Source organism: Octopus bimaculoides, chromosome 8 (genome assembly GCF_046866305.1).
Source record: "Octopus bimaculoides isolate indiv1 chromosome 8, ASM4686630v1, whole genome shotgun sequence".
NCBI classification, from domain to species: Eukaryota; Metazoa; Mollusca; class Cephalopoda; order Octopoda; family Octopodidae; genus Octopus; species Octopus bimaculoides.
The window spans coordinates 14,766,783-14,789,060 of NC_142935.1; the positions used below are offsets into that span (position 1 = coordinate 14,766,783).

A 22,278-nucleotide genomic window follows, 5' to 3' on the forward strand; every position below is an offset into this window, starting at 1 on the left:
GGTAGCAGAAAGTAAGAGGGAAAGGGTGTTAATCAGCGACAGCAGGTAGCATCCCGACTGACTGAGCGTCGACGTTCGTGCGCGCGCGAGTTCTCTCTTCGGTTCGAGGTGCTTCGCGTGCAGGCGTTCGTAACAGTATTTCACAGAAATAAGAGAAATGGTTATAAAAAAAACTATAAATACCAATCGGTTTTAGTTACTCATTTTATACTGTGCGTTCATTATAAGAAATTTGTTTGTAATTTCGACCACTTTCATTTTCTACAAACCTTTAAAAAATAAACATAAAGACTTTAAATAAACATACTCTTTACTCTTTTACTGTTTTACTTGTTTCATTCATTTGACTGCGGCCATGCTGGAGCACCACCTTTAGTTGAGATCGGTCTTTTTTGCCGAACCGCTAAGTTACGGGGACGTAAACACACCACCATCGGTTGTCAGGCGATGTTGGGGGGGAAAACACACACACATACATATATATGACGGGCTTCTTTCAGTTTCCCTGCATACACCTCTCTAGAGAGCGAGAGATAAGTGACATGTGTTTTTAAGAGTGTGAAAGAGAGAGAGAAAGCGAGAGATAACTGGCATGTGTTTTTAAGAGAGTGTGAAAGTGAGAGAGAGAAAGCGAGTGATAAGTGACATGTGTTCTTAAGAGAGGGGGAAGGTTAGGGTTAGGAGTGTCTGCTACCTGCTGTCGCTGACTAACACCCTTTCCCTCTTACTTTCTACTACCTGCTGGCGCTGACTAATGCCCTTTCCCTCTTTCTTTACGGAAATTGCCGAATTGATGTAAATAAAGACATGTTGACCAGCTGACAGCCAGTTGACAACCAGCATACTACTATCGAATGATCGCCTGTTTTTCTGTCGTATAAATTGGTTTTCAATTTCGTTTTTCTTCCCCTTAAAACAAAATTCATTCTCATTTCAGGCTGGATTAGCTTCTGGTGCTGCTGGACAAAAAGGCTTTGATTTGTCAAGTATAGTTAACAATCCAGCACTTATGAACATGGTCAGTTGATGTAATGTTTTTTCTTATATGAAAATGTCAAATATTAAGACCTAGGCACAGGTGCGGCTGTATGGTTAAGAATTTTGTTTCACAAGCGCATAGTTTTAGGTTCAATCTCTTGTGTCACTTTGGCAAGTGTCTTCTACTATAGTGTCCGGTTGATCAATATTGTGTGAGTGAAATATGGTAACTAGCAACAGTGTGAAAGCCCTTTGTGTGTGTGTGTATGCATGCACATGTATCTGTGTTTGTTCTAGTACTGCTTGGGATGCTGTGGCATTTATGTTTCCTCATAAAAATTTTTTAAATCTTGGTATAAAGTGTTAGGAAGGGCTCAGACCATAGTCAACTACCTCGAGAACTCTCATTGAGCCCAGTCTAGCATGGGAACAAAAAGCAAATATAGAAATTAAATGATTGCATGAATAGCTCTCTTGTTATTTTGTATGGAATTAATCTGTTTATTTCTTTTGTTTTCCTTCAGTTAAACTCCAATGCTTTGTGATAGTTTTTCATATTCTGTTGATTACATTAATCACTTAGACGATGTTGACTATGCAAACCTGACATTTATTATAAATCTTGCCTTTATATATAAAGGCACAGGTTTGAATGTGTGGTAAAGAAGTTTGCTTTTCAACCACATAGTTTTGGGTTCAGTCTTACTGTATGGCACTGTAGGCAATATTGCTCTTGGCTCACCAAAGCCTTGTGAGTATATTTGGTAGACAGAAACTGAAAAAAGCCCATTGTGTGTATGTTTGTGTTTCCTTGTCTTGACATTGTGAGGTTGTTGTAAATGAATATCATTCATTTCCAGTATTCTGTGAAAACATGTCTGGCCTTGAGGAAATATTACTTTGCTTGGAAATGGCTAAGGGTTTGACAACAAGAATGGCATCTGGCTGTAGAAATTCTGCTTCTATAAACTTCAGCTGACGCATGTAAGCCCAGAAAGATGGATGTTGACATGATAATGTTGGTAAAGACCCTCCCTTTGGCTATGAATGACCATGGGATTGCACCATGAAAGTTCACCTTTGCACAAGTCTGGTCAAGGTTGTATATGGAAGACCAGCAGTTGCCCATGCATGCCAGCCTCCCCTCTCCATGCCACTGATGTTATTCAAGGAAAAGGCAAAGGCCGATACATTTTGGCACCATTGATGTCACAACTCATTTTTTCAGCTGAGTAATCTGGAGCAATGCAAAATAAAGTCTTGCTCAAGGACACAACACACACCCAATTCCAGGAACCGAATTCAAGCCTGACACTCTAACCACTGAACCACATATAATTAATCAGCATTATGGTTTTGAATTAATTCACAAGCAAAATTAAACAGCACTATGAAATTATTAGTGTTTAAAGGGTAAATAGTTATATATCATCTGATTGTAATCACAAAAACAGCAAAATAATGATTGGTACTGAGAAGTAAAAAAACAGCAGCTAATAGTAAAGATAATGTAGAACAAAAAATGAAATGACATGAAGTATTAAATAACTTTGTTGAAAGTTTTTGCTGTTATGTCCAAATCAAAAAATCTACTGTTTTGATAAAAGGTTTAACTAATATAAATGGGAGAGTACATTTTGATTCTGATATTAGAAACTGAAAAACAAACAAGTCAATGATCTTTTGACGGTTTTTAATTTTGTATTCCTGGGAATATGAGACTGATATATATATATATATGTATGTATATATATATATATATATTTTTTTTTTTCTCCATGCAAATATATGTATAAATATTTGCATAATCTTAGCAAATCTTGGTATTTATTGGTCAAGCAAGTTGACTAAACTGTTTATTAAATTAAGCTTTTATTTGTGTTGTTGCTGTGGTTAGCTCCTGTCAGCCCTGATGGAGTAATCCTATGATCAAAGATGTTCCATCCGTAACTGTCCTATCTCTTTATATATCCAGGACTACATTGTCTTGTGTGTTCATTCGTTGTTTATTACAATTTAATTTTGTTCTTTTCATTCTGTTGCAGGCTGCTAACCTTATGTCAAATCCTCAAATGCAGTCCATGTAAGTTCTTTTCTATATATACAATTTAATTATTTAGATTTACAACAAAACTACTTTTTTGTAACAAAAATTAAATATACCCATTTTTAGATTAATACTAACTTGCCTGCACTTCTTTCCCTCTGGTTTTTATGGTATAAATTTGTTTTTAAGTGGAAAATAATTTAAATCCTTCCATCCTGTAAGAACCTTCTATGTTCCACATCTGTGCTTCATGATTAAAAATTCAGTTACTTTAAAAAAAATTCTTTCTAAGTTTTTATCATACAAAAAATTATGTGCAGGCATTGCTATAGTTAAGTATGGTTCATAACCATGTGGTTTTTGATTGGCTCACATAGTGTGGCATCTTGGGCAAGTGTCTTCTATAACATCAGATTGAAGCAACTTAGGACCTTACTAAGGACACATGCTGTCCAATCCAGGAATCAAACCCACAGCCTTATGATCATGTGAACAACTCTTAAATGTTAAATCATGTAACTTCATGTAGTATTTTTGGCCAGAATAAAAGCCCAAGCCTTCTTGAAGTTGTATCCTGTATAGCCCATTATTTCCAAGTTATTAATTGAATTGGTGGTGTTATGAAGTATAGTAGTGTCATTTATAAGAAGTGGAATTGTAGTGAGATTCTTTACTTCTTGGAGGAAACAAATGTTGCCTAGTTTCTTACATGGTTTCTTAGTGAAGGAGATCCTGATACTGTGGAGAAGCAGAAACCTCTTAAATCTTTTAGTGGACAGTATTTGACATGTAAAAAAAAAAAGCAACAAAAAACATGTGGATAATTGTCATTAACAAGTGAATAGAAGTGAACAATGTAGGAAGGAAGTTATGGCACATATAAATAAAGTGCAGACTTGTGTAAAGAATGTCTATTCAATATAGTGTAGTAAGGAGAAGCAGTCATAATAAAGGGGAAAAGATAATGGGTCTGATAATTTGATAATTGGTCAGACATGTGGAGATAGACACAAATGAAATATTTGAATTTGCAGATTTTATTCATTTGGTCAGTCCTGTCTCAAAATTATTGCTATTTCTGGCTGTAGCCACTTTGTCCTTATGTTATGGGGTACACTGTCTTAGGATTTAATGGTTCCCATTCTAAAGATGATTGGATCATTTGGTGATGTGAAATGTATTGTAACTGGTTTGTCTTTCACGTTTGATAGATCTTTATTGAATATCTTATAATAGAATATTTTTCTTATATCTAGGATGTCCAATCTTATGTCCTCAGCAGCTGGTGAAGGAAGCAATGGAGGCCTTACCTCTTTATTACAAGCGTTAGTATTTTTATTTGTATTTCCTATTTACAAAGTAGTCAACTGATATTCACTGCATCCAACTTTGTCCCCATCTCTAATCATCTGTCAACTATTTTTACTTCGGTCCACTTAGCTTCTCACTTGCCGTTTCTATTCCTCTATCCCTATTCTGTCTTTCATACTCACCTTGCACCTGGACCTCGCATCTCTCTTTTTCCAGATGAGAAAGTCATTAACTCACCACTTTAGCAAGACACCTACTTCTGTCTCTCTATCATACTTTCATATCCTTCAATACTATATCCTACTTAGTTGAAGGTGTCTTGTCTTACACTGGTGAGGTCACCAGGTACATTTATGTGCTATGGAAATGAAAAGGCCCCAGTACACACTGAAGTGGCCAGCTTTAGGTAAGGTATCCAACTGTAGAAACCATGCCAAAGCAAACATTGGAGCTTGGCACAATCCTCTGGCTTGTCAGTTTATGTTGAACTGTCCAACCCATGCCAGAATGGTGGGGGAAAAGTCATTGAATGATGATGTGCCTTGGCATACTTATTCTGGCTCTCTGCACTCTGAATTTAAATCCTGTTGAGGTCAACTTTGCCTTTTGTTCTTCCAGGGTCAATAAAGCCTTAGTCCAGGGTGTTGTATTACCAGACAACATTACATCTAACAACTCTTATCCGTTTCAGCTCTGTGTTATGATGGTACTGGTGCCAGTTTGTATCAGCCCTTGCCATTCCCTTGGGTAATACAGGTGGCAGACTGAGAGGAGGCTTGTACGTATGGGAAAACTGCAAGTCTTCCACTGAAATAAGAAGCCTATGCTTACATCTTGCAAAGCAACTTTACAGTTGCAATTCCATGGTCTCCTGAGATATAGAGGCTCCAATAGATTTACAATAGATTGGTTAAAAAGAAAAGGAAGCCTTAAATAATCTCTTGCTTGATATATTATTTATGACACTAATTTTAGCCAGCCAGACCAGTTTTGTACCTGGAAAACATGGTAGTGGGTGCTGGGATTAAAAAGACAATTAGAAAACAGAAATCAGTTACTGTAATTGGAACAAGTACGTTAATTCATCTTTTGGGAGATAAATGAAATAAATAGCTTTAACAATCTTTGGTTAGTATTCACATTCACTGTCTATTTTAAATTTTGATTATATTACTATAATCACACTCAAACAAATGTGTTTGCATGTGTGTGTGTGTGTATAAAATGTGCCAGATATATTATAAATAGATGTTTACGGCTATGTAATTATATTTACTTTTTTTTTTTATTGCCTAACCAATTGTTTTTCAAGTTTATCCATCTATTTAAACTGTAGTCATTTTTCTGTGTGTGTGTGTGTAATTGACAGGATTTCAATGTATGAGAAGTATGGATGTCAGTATTTGGAGTCCATTGACAATAAAGCTTTTGTCATGTTTTATTATCATTCCCCTGCCAATGCTTGTTAATTTCAATCACTTTGTGTGTGTGTATATACATAAATTCCAAATGACAAATTTAGAAGCAACACAGCTATGTTTAATATTCCATGTTTAAAAAACAAAAAAAGTTTGCTATTTACTAAAATGAATGCAAAAGGTTATGTTTTACAATGTATTAAGCTATATTTAATACTTCGGTTGGGGTCCAGTGTTTCTGCTGGAGAAAGTAGTAATTTGCTGGAAGCATTTATGAACATTTAAGTCTGTTATTGATATTAATGAATGAATGACCATAGACTCTTTATGGTGTCTATAGAAAATACCTTTTAGTGCATCATCTTTAAACTGATCTTTTTCCATTGGACTCTTTCTTTCAGAGGACAACAGCTTGCCACACAGATGCAGCAACAGAATCCAGACTTAGTTGCACAGCTCCGCAGACAAGCTAACATTTTGAATGGAGAACAACAGACTAACTCTGGTTTGTGTTTCATTCATATAAATTCCTTTGTAAATGATTAAAAATGTGATTTAGAAAAAAGAATAAAAAATCGGAATTTATCAGATGTAATAATCAAGGGAGACAACTGCATTTGAATTAAGATTTATAACTAGTTGGAAGGGACACAAGTATTTTAATTTTACTCTTTTACTTATTTCAGTCATTTGAATATGGCTATGTTGGAGTACCGCCTTTAGTCGAGCAAATCGTCCCCAGGACTTATTCTTTGTAAGCCTAGTACTTATTTTATCGGTCTTTTTTGCCGAACCGTTAAGTTACGGGGACGTAAACACACCAGCATCGGTTGTCAAGCGATGTTGGGGGGGACAAACATATACACACACACATATATATATATACGACGGGCTTCTTTCGGTTTCCGTCGACCAAATCCACTCACAAGGCTTTGGTCGGCCTGAGGCTATGGTAGAAGACGCTTGCCCAAGGTGCCATCCAGTGGGACTGAACCCGGAATCATGTGGTTGGTAAGCAAGCTACTTACCACACAGCCACTCCTATTTTAATTTGATAGCATATAAACCGCCCCCTATCCCCCCCAAGAAATCTCGAACAATCGTTCTAGGTCCTGTATGCGAAGTTTGACTTCTCATAACTTTTAATGCACTAAAAAAAGGTCTTTCCCAGATATTTGTTGCTGAAATTGGGGTGCTTGTAATATGCTTGTCTTTTATGCCATCAAGTATTGCTGTGTGGAAACTTTCTAGTTTTTAAATATGACTTTAAATTTAGACTTATTGATATGAAAGTATTAACAAAGATTGAATTGATCTGGATATTTTTTTTTTCCTTTTATTGCAGAAGAAACTGATAACAAAGAGTGACATTCCAAGTGTAAAGAACACTGATGCTATGATGGTGTGTTGTCCATGTAAGACTGGATGTGCACTGTTCAAATTGGCTACTACAAACCAAGCAGAAAGCCTATATATATGTATTTATATATATATATATAGCATTATAATAGAGGGACTTATAACGAATAAATCTTTATATAAATAGGACTTATAATGAATAAATCTTTATAAAGAAGTAATGGCCAAATCTGTACAGAATTTTGTAGCAAATATTTCCTGTATTTCCATAGGAATGTTGTTATTCTATGCAATATCTCTATTGGTTGTACCTACAATGTACCATTGTCGTAATATCAACAGTATGACTGATCATATGCTAGACATTCATCAATCAAAAGAATTATAACTAACAAGCAAAAACTAGCTGGTGTGGAAGTGCAATGTGTTTTCTTTTTTCCTCTACAGTAATTTGGCTGTGACCAAGCTGCAATTTGTAAGAAATTTTAGCTGGCCCCTTTAATTTTTTTTTCGTTATTCTAGCCATTTGCTGTAAGTCCTTTCAATATCCTTCCCATCTACTTTTGATGTTTCATGTCAGTCATTGCACAAATTCACATTAGCATATGAACTTTTCCTCATCAAAACAGGATCCATCTGCTTTTTTTAGATAACATTGCTGCCTCCATCCACTTCATGATGTGATAAACTTTATATTTTATTCTTCCTAGACCTATTCTCTGTAGACATATCAGCCAAAGAACGGTTTTTATCACCATCATGAATGTGGCTGTTTGTAGACCTGCTCTCTGTAGATGTACCAGCCTGAGAAAGGTCTTAGCTAATCTTTCATCAGTTTTGAAAAGTATTTTGTTTATATTTACTGCCCTCTCCCTTCACTACTCACACATACACACATAAATCCAAGCATTTTTAGTGAATTTAAAAAAAAAAAAAAAAACCCCACAAAACTGAAGTTCTTGGCATTTCTTTGTTGAAATTTCTTTATTATAATAAATAACACAGATGTAATGAATCTAATTAAATTGTTTTATTTCAATAGTGCTACAATTTATTGGAGCAGAAATATTTAAATAATTTTCATTATGACCGTCATTCACAAACAAACACTTGAGCAATTTCATCATGTTCATATGTGCGCTTGAGGAAATTGTCAGTCAGTCGAAGGCCAGAAATTGTCTAAAAGCAAAATGAAGAAAACATCATTATTAGAGAAGTAATTGTATGTCAGCATATACTAATTACAATAATTGGAATATTAACACACCTGTAGACCAGGAGATGTCGCTATGACAGTAAGCGGAAGGTCTAAGCTGTTGTTTTGTGGTAATTTTCCTAGCTGTTTACCAGACACTCCACACCAAAGAACTCCAGGTGAGTTATGGTTTTGTAAAATTAGAGCAAGATCCACTGTGCGTTCACTGAAACAAAGATAAGATTGTGTAAAATAGCTGTGTGAAGTGGGTTAGAAAGTTTGCTTTTTATTTATCTCTAGTAATTGAGGAAAAAAAAATTAGTGTAAGGGTAATTACACAAGAATTTTATACAAAATATTGACCGAAGGTACATAACTCTGCCTAACCCATTTTGCATGATTTAGCGCCGAGTTTTATTACAACTTCATGGCTGATGTACTAGTTAAAGAAACAAGTTTAAAACTACCCAGAAGAGTAGTATGAAAAGTAAATGTGGCTTTAATTAGACTGGGTAGGTGAACTTACCAGCAATTTGTTATTCGGAATGTTATAGTAAAAGTAGTTTCGATTGATACAGTATCCGGAATGGATTCCACAGTTAAACGGATATCTCCATAACCAGGAGCCTGAAATGAATTCGTACAAATCTCAGTTATAACAGACAAAGTAAAATCTTTATAGTTAAGTCTATCATTCACATTAATAATTATCTGACAAAATATTTTTTATTTAATCTTGTTGCTTTATATTTGATTTTTAATACCTACCTTGATTCAATTATCAACTTCCAAATAGGTCAGAAATCAAACATGATGTGACCTTGTATTAATATTAAATTATTGCAAATACAATTCAAGTAAAAATAAAATTAAACCTTTTGATACCAACCTAATCTGAAACCTTCCATTAAAATTATATACTAAATGCAAGCATTGCTAAAGGCAGTGTATTTCAACAAATATGGTGGAGTTAATGGAAAAGCAGCTGTAAGGTTCCCTATTAACTTGAGGCTCTAAGTAGGAATGAAATATGAGAACAATGCTACTGTTAGTGTGTTTTTACGTTTGTGTGACAAGATCCTGAATTTTATAGACTGCAGTCAAGGAAGCTAATAACATTCTCTGTCTAAAACAGCATTTTACACTGGTCTTTGAAAGTGCAGAGCAATTATCGTAAATGTAAACATCATATCACTGTTTCACTTGGTGAGAAGCAAAACATGGAATGTCAACAGTAATGTGCATATGTACACACACGCACATATATACATACAATAGGCTTCCATGCAGTTTCCATCTAATTCCACTTGAAGCATTGGTTGATGATGATACTGTATAGCAGGACTGGACCCTAAACCATGTGGTTGCAAAGCAAACTTCCTAACCATCATCCTCCCTGCTTGCTTTTTCTTATTTACAGTAAAGATACTTTATAAATTACTGAAGCTATATTTCGTAACAACAGTAGAACACAGACTTCAAAGCAATTTTATAACTTCGTCTAAAACACTGAACTGTGAGGGACAAGAATCTTAGAATAGTTTTATCATTTGAAACATGTTGCAATTTACCTCCATCAAATCCTAAAGCAATGACCTGATATATTCTACAAATAAAGATTCAACATACCACTCTTTGCAGCTGACTGGTCTGTAGTCGGCCTCTCTCACCCATATTTGTGCGCCAGGTGATGTCCAGTTTGCCAATGTTAGTTACACCCTTTAAAACCTTACTTTCAAGATAGGCTTCTGGTTTCGGAGTTAAGCAGTACAAATATTGTCTAGTATCAAGGGAATTGAGGTAGTTGACTTTACCAAACACTGGATAAACCCTGAGAAATAAAAAGATACAAAAACAAGTTTAATAAGAGATTCAGTGGTTTTCGAAGCATGGAGTATTATTATTATTAATGTCAATTCCCCATAGCTGGAAAATGACATTTACGAGGGGTGTATGAGAAGTCTTGAGCCTCAAAAAAACAAAACATGTTACAAGACTTCTGAAGAAGGTACAAGACTTCAAGGCTCAAAACTTTTCATACAGCCCTCGTATTGTTCAGGGTGGTTGATAGATACTGATCAAAGTGTCAATCAAATACTTTATATTTCAATCTACATCTCTTGAAAATATACTGACTTAATAAATGTTACTTGAAACATGAGAATTTTCTGTCTACCAATTCCATTCAGGGCAGGGCTATAGCAGAAGCTCAAGATACTGCTTGGGAAGAGACCTGCCTACACCTACATATCTTTTATTAGTTTCAGTCATTAGACTGTGGCCATGAAGAATTTTTAGTCGAACGAATTGACACCAAAACTTTTTTTTCTTATAAAGCCTAGTACTTATGCTATTGGTCTCTTGCTGAACTACTAAGTTGCAGAGACATAAACACATCGACACCGGTTGTGAAATGGTGATGGGGGGGAAAAAATCACACACAATGGGCTTCTTCCAGTCACAAGGCTATGGTTGGCCTGGGGCAAGTAGAAGCTGCTTGCCAAAGGTGCTATGCAGTGGGACTAAACTCCGAACCATGTGGCTGGGAAGCAAACTTCTTACCACTCAGTCATGCCTCTGCCTATGTTGGGTTATCAAATAAACTTGATTTGTTTCTTTCCGATTTGACGCTCCATCATCATTATATGTCTGAAGAGGTACAATTTATGCAAATTTCAAAAATGATAAAATTTGTAGATAGAAATATTTTTGGTGTTAATTCAAATAACATTGGAAAACATTAAAATAAAAAAAAACAAAGAAAAAAAACGAACAAGTTTATCTGACAAGTCAAATATAATAACTGAATGAAAGAATTAATCTCATGGATTAAAGCAGTGCTGGCAAGGTAGTTAGAGACAGGATAATTAGAAAAGCTACATATCTGTTAGAGTGGTAGAATGACTACAGATTATATGTTAGTAGAAGCTAGCAGCTCTTAACTAGGATTATCAACTTCAGAGTCTTGATGACAATAACTGTGCAATCACCAAGTAGGAATTAACAAAGCCATACAATGAAAGAAACTGCATGATAAACAGCAGTTAAGTTAGTGTTAACACATTTGCCACTGGGAGCATTATAAAAAATAATTATGAGATGACAAAAATTACTCAAGAGATAAATTTGCTTTAATTTGGCAAGTATGGGAGAATGCATATTTCAGTATTATCCTGGCCTCATCAGCAAAGAATAAGCTTCCATATTCCATATTTTGTACATTATTTACTTAAATATTATTGCTTTACTACTTCAGTAAGAATGGTAAAGTTCATGCTTTAATAATCAGGTCACAATAATTCCAAAATATGTCCAGAGTTGTCCCTCATTTGTTATTTAAAGCATTATTACTTTTGGTGTCAGTACACAATTATTTCAAATTAGTTATTTAAAAATGCTCCCAGCATTAAACATGTTAATACTAACTTAACCTAATAATAAAGATCTTGACTATCAAATGGTATTTAGAGAATCTCAACAGCCATTTTGTTATGGTACAAAACCAAAGTGGGGAAAAAAATGAATTTAGGAGAGTGTTCATCATTACGAAGCTGTTTTTGGAATATAAATTAGCATGAATTTTTAATGTAAGGTTTTAATTTAGATCTTAAAATAGTAAGGCAGCCTCAGGTATGTTGGTATTAAATGAGTTTAAAGGGGACACAACTACCAGGTCTTCATCAACAGCACCAAGAAGCAGCCATCCACTAAATTCTAATCACAAGATATTGCTCAAACTGAAGTTTTGACAGAAGACATTTGTCCGAAGTTCAATATAGTGAGATCGAACCCAGAACCTTTTGATAGTGAAGTAAACTTTGTAAACCACATAGCCACACCTGCTTCCATTATCTATCTATATAACAAAGCCAAAACCTGCATCTTCAATGCCAGAAATTACTTCATATCTGAGCAGCTGCTGACTCTATAGAATGCACAAGTGCAGCCAACGCTAGAGTGCTGTCTCATGCCTGGGAAGGAACAGCTGCTACATGCATAAACATTGTAGATAACACAAAAAGGAAAAAAATGCCACCCAACTGAATGACAGGCATTCATTCGCATATTACAACCACTTGCACACCAAAGCACTCAAAACACCCCCCACTGTCTCTTCTTCATCTATCATTACTACAATGGTTTCTCCAATTTTCTGAACTAGCTGGCTGTGTGCATCAGCACCACTGAAGCTCACTCTGTTTTTCAACCATTTCTTCTTTTTGTCATTTGTAACTGTGTCTCTCCACAAAACCTTGCACACATTTTCTAATGGGCATCAGTCTAACTTCAACCATACCAGTGTGACATGGCATAGAAAAGTTATGACTACTCTCTTTACTTCTATGAACAAAAATGCAATATACCAAAACCCACATTCACATATACTATATATATATACACATGATGGGGTGTCTAAAATTTCCTGGCTTTGAGTAAAAGAAAATACAAGAGGATCAGTTAATTATGATTTTATTCAACATATTCCTCTTTCAGATTCACACACATATTGCAGCAATCCTTCAGTTTTCTAAGCCCTGTAAAAAAAACTAGGATGGTTGGGCCTCCAACAAGGTTTTTTTGTGATACCTTTAAAGCCAAGAACTTTTCAGTACCTCCTCGTATATATATATCTCACAGCAGCAGCAGTGTTTTAATGTCCTCTTTTCTATGCTTGCATGAGTTGGATAGTAGTTTCTGAAATGGATTTTCTTTGGTTGGATGCTCTTCCTGTGACCAACTCTCACCTGTTTCCAAGTAAGGTTATATTTCCCATGACCAGACATGATTTGATGGAAGATTGAAAATGAATATTCCCCCAATTGCATGAGAGTGACACCTATTTACAACATCGCATAATGTCAAGGCAAGGAGACAGTAGTGTGCGTGAGCACACACACACACATATATATATTCACATACATATATACATATATATATATACTACAGGCTTCTTTCAGTTTCCATCCACTAAATCTACTCACAAGGCTTTGATTGACTTGAGGTTATAGTAGAAGACATTTGCCCAAGATGCCACACATTGGGTCTAAAGCCATAACTATGTGGTTGGGAAGCAAACGTCTTAACACAGCCATAGATAGACAGACAGATAGACAAATAGTAGTGGGGGTGGGTGCGCTGAAAGTGTAGCTGCTAGAATAAGAATAGCCTGGGCAAAGTTTAGAGAGCTCTTACCCCTGCTGGCGACAAAGGGACTCTCACTCAGAGTAAAAGGCAGACTGTATGATGCATGCGTATGAACAGCCATGCTACATGGCAGTGAAACATGGGCTGTAACTGCTGAGGACATACGTAAGCTCGCAAGGAATGAAGCCAGTATGCTCCGTTGGATGTGTAATGTCAATGTGAATACCCGTCAGAGTGTAAGTATCTTGAGAGAAAAGCTGAACATTAGAAGCATCAGTTGTGGCGTGCAAGAGAGATGATTGCGCTGGTATGGACATGTGGTGAGAATGGATGATAGCTGCGTGAAAAAGTGCCACACCCTAACAGTTGAGGGAACCCGTGGAAGAGGTAGGCCCAGGAAGACCTGGGCTGAGGTGGTGAGGCAAGACCTTCGTACATTGGGCCTCACCGAGGCGATGACTACTGACCGAGACCTTTGGAAATGTGCTGTGCGTGAGAAGACCCGGCAAGCCAAGTAAGATCGTTGCCAGTGCCCCTGGACTGGTTCTTGTGCGGGTGGCACATGAGATGCACCATTTTGAGCGTGGCCGTTGCCAGTACCGCCTGACTGGCTCCCGTAGGATTTTCGAGCGAGATCATTGCCAGTGCCCCTGGACTGGCTTGTGCGGGTGGCACATAAAAGACACCATTTCGAGCGTGGCCGTTTTCGTGCGGGTGACACGTAAAAGCACCCACTACACTCTCTGAGTGGTTGGCGTTAGGAAGGGCATCCAGCTGTAGAAACTCTGCCAAATTAGATTGGAGCCTGGTGTTGCCATCCGGTTTCACCAGTCCTCAGTCAAATCGTCCAACCCATGCTAGCATGGAAAGCGGACGTTAAACGATGATGATGATGATGATGATATATATATATATATATATATATATATATATATATATATACATATGACTATGGAAGCATTACTAATAGCAGAATACAAGCCTAAATCAAACACACAGATACATTAAATGTAAAAAATATATAATTTCATGAAATCTACAAGGATTTATCATTATATACTTTGAAATCCAGAGTTGAGGGTTTTATCAGTTTTAAAATTACTCCCAAGACTCTCTGTGCCTTACTGCATTAACCAGGAAACTTGAAGCCAGTCGAAGCGCATAACTTACATATCTGAAACAAAAAAAGAAGCTACAAGAGGCATTATTTGTGGTCTACTTACTTATCATCCTCATCTATGTCATTCATTTTGGTGACTGAATAAGAAACTGATGGCTCTAAACTGACATGGTCCATGAATATTGGACCTGGGGTAATATTCTGGATCTGTGCTTCTAAGTAAACTTCATCTGACTGTAAAAAAAAAAAAAAAAAAAGACAAATACAAAAAAAAAATTATTTGAATAAGATTTTGATTAGATAACAAATAAAAACATAAAGGAAAAGACAATATTGACAGTAAAGATAAAGAATGTAAAATGAGAATTTCATTTTAATTATCTGTTTAATTATCTGTTTAGAGAGCTGGCAGAATCGTTAGCACACCGGCTGAAATGCTTAGTGGTATTTCACTGCTGTTATGTTCTGAGTTCAAATTCTGCCGAGGTCGGCTATGCCTTTCATCCTTTTGGGGTCTATTAAATAAGTACCAGTTATGCACCAGGGTCGATGTAATTGACTTAATCCCGTTTTCTGTCCTTGTTTGTCCCCTCTATGTTTAGTCCCCTGTAGGCAATAAAGAACTAAGAGAGAATTTCTGCAGAAAACTGTCTTCTTAAAATTTAAAGGATTTTCAACAGATCACTTGTGGTGTGTGCATGTAAAATAATAGAAACAATATTATTGTTTGCCATTCTAATTTAGCAAAGTATAAATTTTTACAAAAATAATTTCAACAGACATACAGTGTGAATATAGATTGATTTGATTTATGTGTGTTCCTCCTATCAACCAGATCAAATGTTCAAACAGATCAATGCTACCTTCACAATAGTAAGGTTTGATTTTCATTTAATATTATAATCACTGTCCATGTGCTTCTGTGTAATTAGCAATAGTAAAATTATTACTTTATAGCACATTTTTTATTGGTCAGTGCCAACATTCACACACTAGGGAGTGTTGCACAGCTGGAGTGAGCAGAAGGTAAAATAATTAATGAATTTAACTATCCAACATTTTTTCTCTCCAGACTCCACAGCTAACTCTAAAGAACTGCCAGTAGCCAATGGCTTTGTGTTGTAAGATAATCCAGTTACTAACATATAGAAATATATAGTAAACAATTGTAAACATTATCCTTAATATTCTTTCCTTATCTAGCAGCAAAATGGGAGAGTTACAGATTTATTATATCTTGTTTCACTTTCAATTAAACAACAGGTGATATAATGAAGAGTTACAATGGCCAATGTTCTGGTTATTTTTGTGAAAAGTCATGGTTCATTTGCTTGATTGTTTTTTTATTTGTTGTTTGAGAATGGAAAGCTTCATTAAAGATAATTTTTCTTTATTCATAGAGTGAAATAACATGGGTAAAAACCAGTTGTGTATTATTGTTCAGTCTGAATAACACTCCAGCCAAACTGCAGCACTGTGTTCCGAATAAGGCCCTGATAATTCACCTGCCTCTAATATCTGACAATATCACAAAAAAAAAGAAAATAAATGAGAGAGAGGAGAGAGATTTTGTTGATGGATTTCAGCAAATGGTTAGATGGTTCACAGTGATTGGATGAAGATATAGGGCAGGGGGAACTTCAATATAAACACTCAGCTTAGGTTTGCTCCACTTCCTGATAGAAACTGTATTGATCTGATATAACCATTTCTGATATGCTAACACTCATATTTTATGGCTATGCACTAGGTTGGGCTTCTTTCAGAGGGGAGGCATTAAAAAATAGGAAGGAAAAGACGAAAATGTAAAAAACCCATCAAAACAAATTAAAGCAACAGCAACAAAAAAACAAAGAAAAAAAGCACCATTGTTTATATGAAAGTGAAACAAGATATAATAAATCTGTAACTCTCCCATTTTGCTGCTAGATAAGGAAAGAATATTAAGGATAATGTTTACAATTGTTTACTATATATTTCTATATGTTAGTAACTGGATTATCTTACAACACAAAGCCATTGGCTACTGGCAGTTCTTTAGAGTTAGCTGTGGAGTCTGGAGAGAAAAAATGTTGGATAGTTAAATTCATTAATTATTTTACCTTCTGCTCACTCCAGCTGTGCAACACTCCTTAGTGTGTGAATGTTGGCACTGACAGAAACAAAAAATTACAAAAATATAGAAGGAAGAACTGAAACTATTATTATTATTATTGTTGTTGTTGTTGTAATGAGAATGAAGTTGATGATGACAGGCATGTGTGATATATTTTCTGATTATATATATATATATATTTTCAAGCAAATGGAATCTGTTTTCCCTCCTAGATTGAATAACCATCCCTTATGAAGTCATTGCTCTTGGTAAATGTCATAAAAGTGTTAAGATTTTATAGCCTGTATAGATTATAGGAGTTATTATAACTTGCTATTACTTTTTCTTTTCTTCAGAATCTATGATAGTTATGTTTAAAGCAGAGAGAAAATGCAGTAAAAAAAAATGACTTTAACACCTGGAGCACGTACAAGATGTAATTATGTATAAATAACTAGAATGGGACCTAACATTGTTTACTGGAAAGTGCGAAAAAGGGGAACTTATATGTGTGTGTTTGTGTGTGCGTGTGTATGTTATCTCCTACAGAGACATGACAGGCAGACACATATTCTTTGAGAGATACAAGAAATCTAAATTAGTGAAGGCATATGTTCCAAGAGATCAACATTAGTGTATACAAAAGAAGTATGGAAAGAGGTGTTGATTTCAATAAAAATAATAGTTGATGGAGCAGAAGAGGAGCAGGGTAGAGGTGGGGATGAGTTTCAAGCAAATGAGAGACAATCACACTTTTGATTACAATCCAAAACTGATGTTGCCGCCAACCATACACTCACTATTTTTACATTAGGAAAAACTGCACATAAAAGTCCTTTAACACCTTTGTAGTTAACTGTTTCCTATGCCATCAAATATTTACTCTTTCAAGGCCCTAGTAATACTATGTATCATTATTAAAACTATATGAAACTTTTATCGCAAGACTGCAACTTTAAAAGTGCACACTAATTCTACCTTTATTCATTTAGCAGAATTCAATTCTGCAGATGTCTGAACAAGCCCTAGATTTAGTTCGATATTTTATTAGTCAAATCTGGTTTAAAAACGTTCCTTCCCAACCATATAGTTTCAAATTCAGTCTCATTGCATGTGGTGCCTTTGGCAAGTGTCTTTTACTATAGTTCTGGGTCAACAAAAACCTTGTGAGTGGATTTGGTAGATGGAAAATGAAAGAAACTTGTGTCCCTTTTGTCTTGACATTATATGTACTCTCAGAATAACACAAAGGAATAGAAGAACATTTAATCAAAACTTGGTAATGGCTTTAAATGGTAATTCCACACACACACATACACCACAGGCATCTTCAGGGTTTCTATCAACCAATTTTATTCACAAGTTATCAGTTAACCTGAAGTTATAGTAGAAGACACTTGCCCAAGGTGCCATGCAGTATGACAGAGCTCCAAACCACATCACTCCGTAACCATATAACCATGCCAGAACCAAATAATAGTTAGAAAGAGCCAACAAGAAGTAATCGTTCCAATGAATGTGTTTTATTTTCTTGAAATTTTATACTTGAATCAGAACAATTTGTTTGAAAACAAGAACACAACTTATCACAAGATATGTTAATCAAGGCTTCCTTTTCTGATTCTGGTGTCATGTAGATATTTTGAATTTATTTAAAAGATATAGAGTTGAAACACCATTAACCCTCTTGATATCAAATGCCTGAGATCACTCCTGGTTCTATAACACTTTTCCTGTTCTAAATTAAAATCTTCCATCAAAATTTCCAGTTAATTTATGTTGCAAACATCAGCTTAATAAGAACAAAGCTATTTTACTGACTTCTTCATTATTTTCAGAATTAGTTGAAACAAATCTATTGTATTTCAATAGAAATATGATAACAAAAAGGTTAATATATGTAATCATTATTGAAGACAGACCTGTTGTGTTTGTGGTAATTTATCCAGGTTTCAAATTTACAAAAATTGATATTAAGATATCGTAAACAGAAAAAAAAAAAAAAAATTATAGTTCAAAGTCACAAATAAAAATATCAAAACCTTTTCAATATCAGATATCAGATATTCCATTCCATTTGATAAAAATGAATAGATCCAAGCTTATTAACAACAAAGTGAATAAAGGTATTCTAAAAACTATTCTAAGTAAAGCTATGTAAGCAGATAAATAAACAAACAAAAATTTACAGTATTTTCAAGAGAACTAGAATACAAATAATCTAGTTTTAACTGAGTCTTGATTATTTTTTGTTTAATGAAACAATGTCTTCTCGAGAAAATGCATCTTGTGAAACATTGAATTAAGCAAAAGACTTTCAAATTAAATAACTATGAAGCAGTTCTGGAAATATACTTTTCTCCTTGATGCATGTAACTATTATTTGAGAAACGAGGTTTGTGGGATAGCATGGATTGTTAGTATATTTGCTATTGATCTTGGTGAAAGGCAATGTTGATGTTGAGTGAGGCAAAAACGAATGATGTGCAATGTTAGAACTGCCACGGTTGAAGTAGGAACATCATTTGAGAAACAATCCATCAACGATATTAAGATGGAAAAATGAACAAAGAACAAAGGTCTAATTGAACATTGTGTTCAGAAAACTCTAGATAATGGAGATTCTGTTTTTGTTTTCTTTACAACACATTTAAGAATAAATTGAAAAACAAAAACAAACGAGTAAAAAAAATAAATAAATAAAAGATTCTTTCGAATGACTTTAATCTTTATTGAGTTAGATATTACATTATTATCAATTCTACATTGTATTGAAGCCATTTAATCAATCAAATGAAACTCAAAGTAAAGGTGGTGGCAAAGATGATGATGATGATGACGATGATGACGACAACACTGATGATGATGACAACAACGAGGATGATGATGGTGGTGGTGGTAACGCTACAGCTGCCACAACCACTGCCAACACCACACCACCGCTATTATCATTAGCATTATTGTTTTTATGTCCTCAAAAGTAATAATAATTATGTTTTATTATTTGTAAATTAGTAATTAAAACATTCTAATATTCCAAGGAATTTTCAAATAATTCTATGTTAGTTTGCACAGTTTTATCTATTTGATATAGCAATCTGTGAGCTGCAGCATCACAGGTTACTGGTTTCCAATGAGTCAATAACTGGTGTATGGCATTCTTAACAACGAGAGTAACAAAGAAAATCTGTGTCTCAGCAAAAAAAGAAACATTGCTTGGCTGTTGACTAATTTGTTGGGTTACTAGTCCCTAAGATTACAATGTTTAACCCTTTAGCATTTAAACTGGCCATATCCTGCCCAAATACTCCACCTGTTTTTATGTTCAAACCATCCAGATTCTGCCTCTCACACCGACCCTACAATGTCATTCTAAGAATAAAACAATTTCATCATCGAAATCTCAAAGCTATGAGATAACATAAATAATTCAAAACAATGTGAATAAATAAGCAGAAGATTTGACACAGAAATCTGAATGCTAAAGGGTTAAATTGATCCAAAACATTTTGGTCTACCTTTTATTTAACTGTTTGACATTCAAATTACTCTGCCAAATGTAATGTTTATTTTTTTCACATTGTTTTGAATTAATCATATACCATCTCATAGCTTCCAGATTTTGATGATGTGATTGTTTATTTTTAGAATGACATTGTAGGGAAGGTGTGAGAGGCCAGATCTTTCTGATTTGAACATGAAACAAGTAGTAAATTTGGGTCAGATATGGTCAGTTTAAGTGCTAAAAGGTTAAGGCACATTAAATAAGTTATGCGGTCTACCATATGGAAATCGGAACTATTCACACTAAACTACCTGCATCAGTTGTTAGCTGCCGGGCCATTGCATCCTTTAAAACCTCCATGCTTCCTGAAATTTGCCAACACTACATCTGAAATCCTCACCTCCATATGCATGCACACATGTATATCATGGCTCTTACACTGTTCGCTTTCCTGACTTTTGAACATAATTCTATGTACTGTACATACACCTTTGATGAGTTGTAGTGCATCTGAACACTATACACAATAATTTCATCATTATTATTATTATTATTATTATTATTTCAAGTTAGAAGTTTTTGTAAGTAAAAAAAGGAAGGATCCAACAAGAAAACATTTATTTTAGACTATGCATGTATGGAGAGAGAAAGGTGAGCGTGTGTGTGTGTGTGTGTGTGTGCGTGTATACACGTACATATATACATACAACACATGTATATGTTCTGAATTCAAGTTATTCCACTATGTGCACTTTGGGTACACACCTTCTACTAGAGGTTTTGGGAGTAAAATTGGGTTGGTGGAAACCATATGGAAATCTACAAGATGACTATTTATAATTCAAAGGTTTGGCTTTGTCATAGACTGATTCTACCTACAGGTTACGTTAAATAGTCTAAGTGTTTATGGAATAGCCAGCCACTAATATTGTAATACAACTGATGAGGAGTTTTATTGTTCAAACAACTGCAATACTTATTGTTGAGATTACTGAGAGGGCCATTTACTTGTGCATTCACATGCATGTTTCCACATGTGAAGCAACATAATAAGAAAACTGAATAAGATTGAATTGGAATATACTGTTCAGAAATCCGATATTTAATCAATTAAGCTATGTTAAGATTCCTGATATGGAGAACTTTACCAATGCATGATAATAAGCAGATTTGAATACACAAGTGAAAAATTATACTCCTTTTATCTTTATCCCCGATCCTGTAATATTAATGGAATGTTGCTAATTATCCCAGATCACACAGGAAGCATTCATAATACCAGTGTAAAAGAGCAGATGCTATACTTTAATTTGCCATGGCAAGATTAGGTTTGCAGCCATTTCCTCAATGGAAACCAGGCTATAATATGTAAAAGTCTGACATTTTTATATACAGCCTCCAAGTATAATTATAGACATGCCAATATTGATTTCAGTGATATGTTTTGGTTACAATTAAGAAAATATTATTCTAATGTAGACTACACAGCAGGCCCTGTTGACCGTATAATTTCAATTAATGATAATATTTGCTGAGAAAATATAGGTATAGGATCTAGTTAATGGTTGTAGGATTAAATTACTAGATGGATAAGAAAAAAAAAAAAATCTCCAAGAAACAAAACAAACAAAAAAACCTAACAAACAATAATCCCAAATGATATCAATAAAAAACTAGATCCTCAACTTTATTTGTTAACCACACAAGTCTAATGGTTATTGACCCAATGTTATGTAAATCAAGTAGTTGTGGCATAGTTCACAGAACTGGTCAGCCTGGACAACTGACTACAGATTAAACGTATAATGTGAATTGACCATAGCAATTACTAATAAATAGTTAATTAGCTTACTTCAAATTGATTACTTATTGAACAACATTAAGGCCATCATTGATTTATGTACTTCGATAGAGTTATTTCCAATAGCCTTACTTAAATGCTTTCTAAATTCTCAACTCTTAAGTCTAAGTTGTAAAGAAACAAATTGATTACCTATAATAACATTAAAAATACAATAACAAACAAGCCAAAAAAGTCAATCCTTCCACGTGGCTGGCATTTCATTGCAGTTTCTGTATTATTTAGTGGACAAAAGATGAATCTT

The 22,278-nt window shown here is 34.8% G+C and overlaps 2 protein-coding genes across 16 annotated transcripts in view; one reads left to right on the top strand and one right to left on the bottom strand.

Moving 5' to 3' along the window:
• Positions 1-8,128, top strand: part of LOC106879194 (small glutamine-rich tetratricopeptide repeat-containing protein beta) — a 39,062-nt gene extending 30,934 nt beyond the window's left edge. For 6 of the 10 annotated variants that reach the window (XM_089356115.1, XM_089356117.1, XM_052969953.2 and 3 more), the window contains 5 exons: positions 938-1,018; positions 3,024-3,061; positions 4,282-4,350; positions 6,156-6,259; positions 7,100-8,128. In XM_089356115.1, the coding sequence (XP_089212241.1) occupies positions 938-1,018; positions 3,024-3,061; positions 4,282-4,350; positions 6,156-6,259; positions 7,100-7,122 (315 nt within the window). In that variant the 3' untranslated portion in view covers positions 7,123-8,128. The remainder of the gene's footprint in view (positions 1-937; positions 1,019-3,023; positions 3,062-4,281; positions 4,351-6,155; positions 6,260-7,099) is intronic. The other 4 variants (XM_089356120.1, XM_052969954.2, XM_089356119.1 and 1 more) reach the window with 1 other exon arrangement.
• The window catches only part of LOC106879192 (trafficking protein particle complex subunit 13), a 274,417-nt gene continuing 260,267 nt past the window's right edge, over positions 8,129-22,278 (bottom strand). For all 6 annotated transcript variants that reach the window (XM_014928647.3, XM_089356112.1, XM_089356113.1 and 3 more), the window contains 5 exons: positions 14,677-14,807; positions 9,938-10,139; positions 8,835-8,935; positions 8,381-8,534; positions 8,129-8,292 (listed from right to left, as the gene is read on the bottom strand). In XM_014928647.3, the coding sequence (XP_014784133.1) occupies positions 8,206-8,292; positions 8,381-8,534; positions 8,835-8,935; positions 9,938-10,139; positions 14,677-14,807 (675 nt within the window). In that variant the 3' untranslated portion in view covers positions 8,129-8,205. The remainder of the gene's footprint in view (positions 8,293-8,380; positions 8,535-8,834; positions 8,936-9,937; positions 10,140-14,676; positions 14,808-22,278) is intronic.